Source organism: Crocodylus porosus, unplaced genomic scaffold, assembly GCF_001723895.1.
Source record: "Crocodylus porosus isolate Cpor-Errol unplaced genomic scaffold, CroPor_comp1, whole genome shotgun sequence".
Taxonomy (NCBI): Eukaryota; Metazoa; Chordata; order Crocodylia; family Crocodylidae; genus Crocodylus; species Crocodylus porosus.
In genome coordinates, this window is record NW_017728894.1 from 59,789 (window position 1) to 62,278 (window position 2,490).

The 2,490-nt window shown below is 69.1% G+C and overlaps 1 protein-coding gene across 1 annotated transcript; it reads left to right on the forward strand.

Annotated features, from left to right (window-relative positions):
* The first annotated feature begins 118 nt into the window (after positions 1-118).
* On the forward strand, positions 119-2,387 carry NAB2 (NGFI-A binding protein 2). The gene is made up of 4 exons (XM_019556290.1): positions 119-987; positions 1,295-1,428; positions 1,632-1,683; positions 2,229-2,387. The coding sequence occupies exons 1-4, from the start codon at positions 361-363 to the stop codon at positions 2,385-2,387; spliced, it is 972 nt and encodes a 323-aa protein (XP_019411835.1). The 5' UTR covers positions 119-360.
* The last annotated feature ends 103 nt before the right edge of the window (positions 2,388-2,490 follow it).

The following is a 2,490-nucleotide window of genomic DNA, read 5'->3' on the forward strand; positions in this document are numbered from 1 at the left end:
GGGGGCACAGTCCAGGGCTGTGCAGTGCAGCAGTGGGGGTTGGACACGGGGTGCAGCGTGGGGACGAGCCGTGACCCAGGGGTGTGGTGCAGGGCCCGGCCGTGAGCGGGGGGGCAGCACGGAGCCGGGCAGTGACCCAGGGGTGCAGTGCGGGGCCATGGGGGTATCTATGGGCACAGCGAGGCACTGCAGTAGGACCTAGGGGTGCAGCACAGGGCTGGGCACGGATCCACAAGCGCAGCACAGGGCCGTGCCGTGTCCCAGGAGTGCAATGCAGAGCCGTGCAGGGATCCACGGGCACACGCGGGGCCGGACCATGACCCTGTGCCCACCCCTCTCTCCACAGGCCCCGGGCACACCATGGCGCTGCCGCGCACACTGGGTGAGCTGCAGCTGTACCGGGTGCTGCAGCGCGCCAACCTGCTGTCCTACTACGAGACCTTCATCCAGCAGGGCGGGGACGACGTGCGCCAGCTGTGCGAGGCGGGCGAGGAAGAGTTCCTGGAGATCATGGCGCTGGTGGGCATGGCAGCCAAGCCGCTGCACGTGCGCCGCTTGCAGAAGGCGCTGCGCGAGTGGGCCGCGCACCCCGGGCTCTTTGGGCCCCCAGTGCCTGCCCTGCCAGCCCGCGTGCCCCCCCTCCTGCCCGATGTGCCCCTGGAGCCGCGGTCCCCATCCCCACCCAGCCCCGAGCGGGACGAGGAGGGCAGCGCCTCGCCAGGGGAGCCCGAGGCGCTGGAGCCGGCGCTGGTGAGGGCTGTGGCTGAGGGCGTGGAGCGGCTGCTGCCCGGCGGCCCGCGGGCCGCAGCCGAGCCTGAGCCGGGGGCCCTGCAGCGTGTGGGCCGGCGCCTGGCACGGGCTGTGGGCCACGTCTTCCAGATGGACGATGGCGACCGGCGCAAGGTGGGCGAGATCCGGCGGCTCAGTGCCATCTACGGCCGTGGCGAGGGCCGGCGCCGCGAGGGCCGGCGCCTGTCGCTGCAGGAGGTGAGCGGGTGCCCGTGGGCCCAGGGGCAGCTGGCACAGCTCTGGGGGGTGGGTAATGGGTCCACGGGCGGAGGCCAGGACACTCGGGTCCTCTAAACTCTCAGCTGCGCCCGTGCAGAGCCAGCAGCCAGGACCCCGGGGAGCTCGGCCTGGGGCCACGGCCCAGTGATTACAGCTGGAGACCGGGACTTCCCCTGTGGATCTTTCCTCCGCTTGTCTGCCTGATGCCCCCCCAGCCCAGCCCTGGGGGTGAAGGTGGGGGGCACAGATCCTGCCCCTGCCCCCGCTCACAGCTCTGCCCCCACAGCTCACCATCAACGAGGCAGCCGCCCAGTTCTGCCTGCGGGACCAGTCGCTGCTGCTGCGGCGCGTGGAGCTCTTCTCGCTGGCGCGGCAGGTGGCGCGGGAGAGCGCAGGGATCGGCCCGGCCCCCGCACCCAGGTGGGAGCCTCCCCCACACCCTCCTTCCCCATCAGGGGAGTTCCCCGCCCCCACCTTTCCCCAGCCAGGAGTTTCCGGGGTGGGAGGGCAGGGCCTGTGGGGATGCAGCCACCTCTGGGGTGGGAGGTGAGGGCGGCTGGGTGGGGGTGGCTTGGATCCTCCTCCCTCAGCTGGGCCTGACCCCATCCTGTCCCCCCAAGCAGGCAGCACCCCGAGGAGAGTGGAGCAGGGCAGGCCAAGAGGCTGAAGCAGGAGGTGAGCCGGGGCAGGTGTGTGCATGTGCAGGTCTGCGTGTGCCAGGACGGGCATCTGGGTGCTGCTGTGTGTCTGAACCCAGCTCTACGCCTGCATGTGCGACGTGTGCACAGAGGCGCAATGCATGTGTAGGGGGTGCAGGGATGCATGTGTACGCCTGTGCACCGAGACACGGAGGCCGTGTAGAGGTGTGTGCAATCGCATTTGTGCAAACACGTGCACCCTTGGGCACATGCTCATGGCACTGTGTGCTCGCACCTGTCTAGCGAGGTGTACATGTGCAATGAGGCATGTGACGTGTGTAGCTGCATGCATGCACGCGCAGCAAGACGTGCATTGTGTGGGGAGGCACGTGCAGTGATACATGTGCCCATGCACGCCTCGCTGTGTGTGCATGCATGTACCCATGGATTCTGCTGCAGCAACCCACTTGCATGCATACTCCAGGAACACACATGTGTATGCCAAGGTAAGGTGCATGTGCTGTGAAAGGGGGGGGATTCACCATGGCCAGGGCTGCCTCCCTGACCCTGCTGTGCCCACAGGTGGGGGAGCAGAGCCGCCCCGAGCCCCCGGTGCCGCCAGGGGGGCCTGAGACCTATGTGGCCCCAGGCAGAGCAGGTGCTGAGGATGATGCCAGCTTGTCGGGGGACAGCCTGGATGGGCCCCTGCAGGGTGAGTGGGGGGGGGCAGGGGGGCATTAACCCTGCCACAGCCATGGGGCTGGGGAGGGCAGCATGGTGCATGCAGCAGCCCCAGCTCCAGCCTGCAGCGGCAGGAGGGCAGTTCTGCCCCAGGAATAGTCCC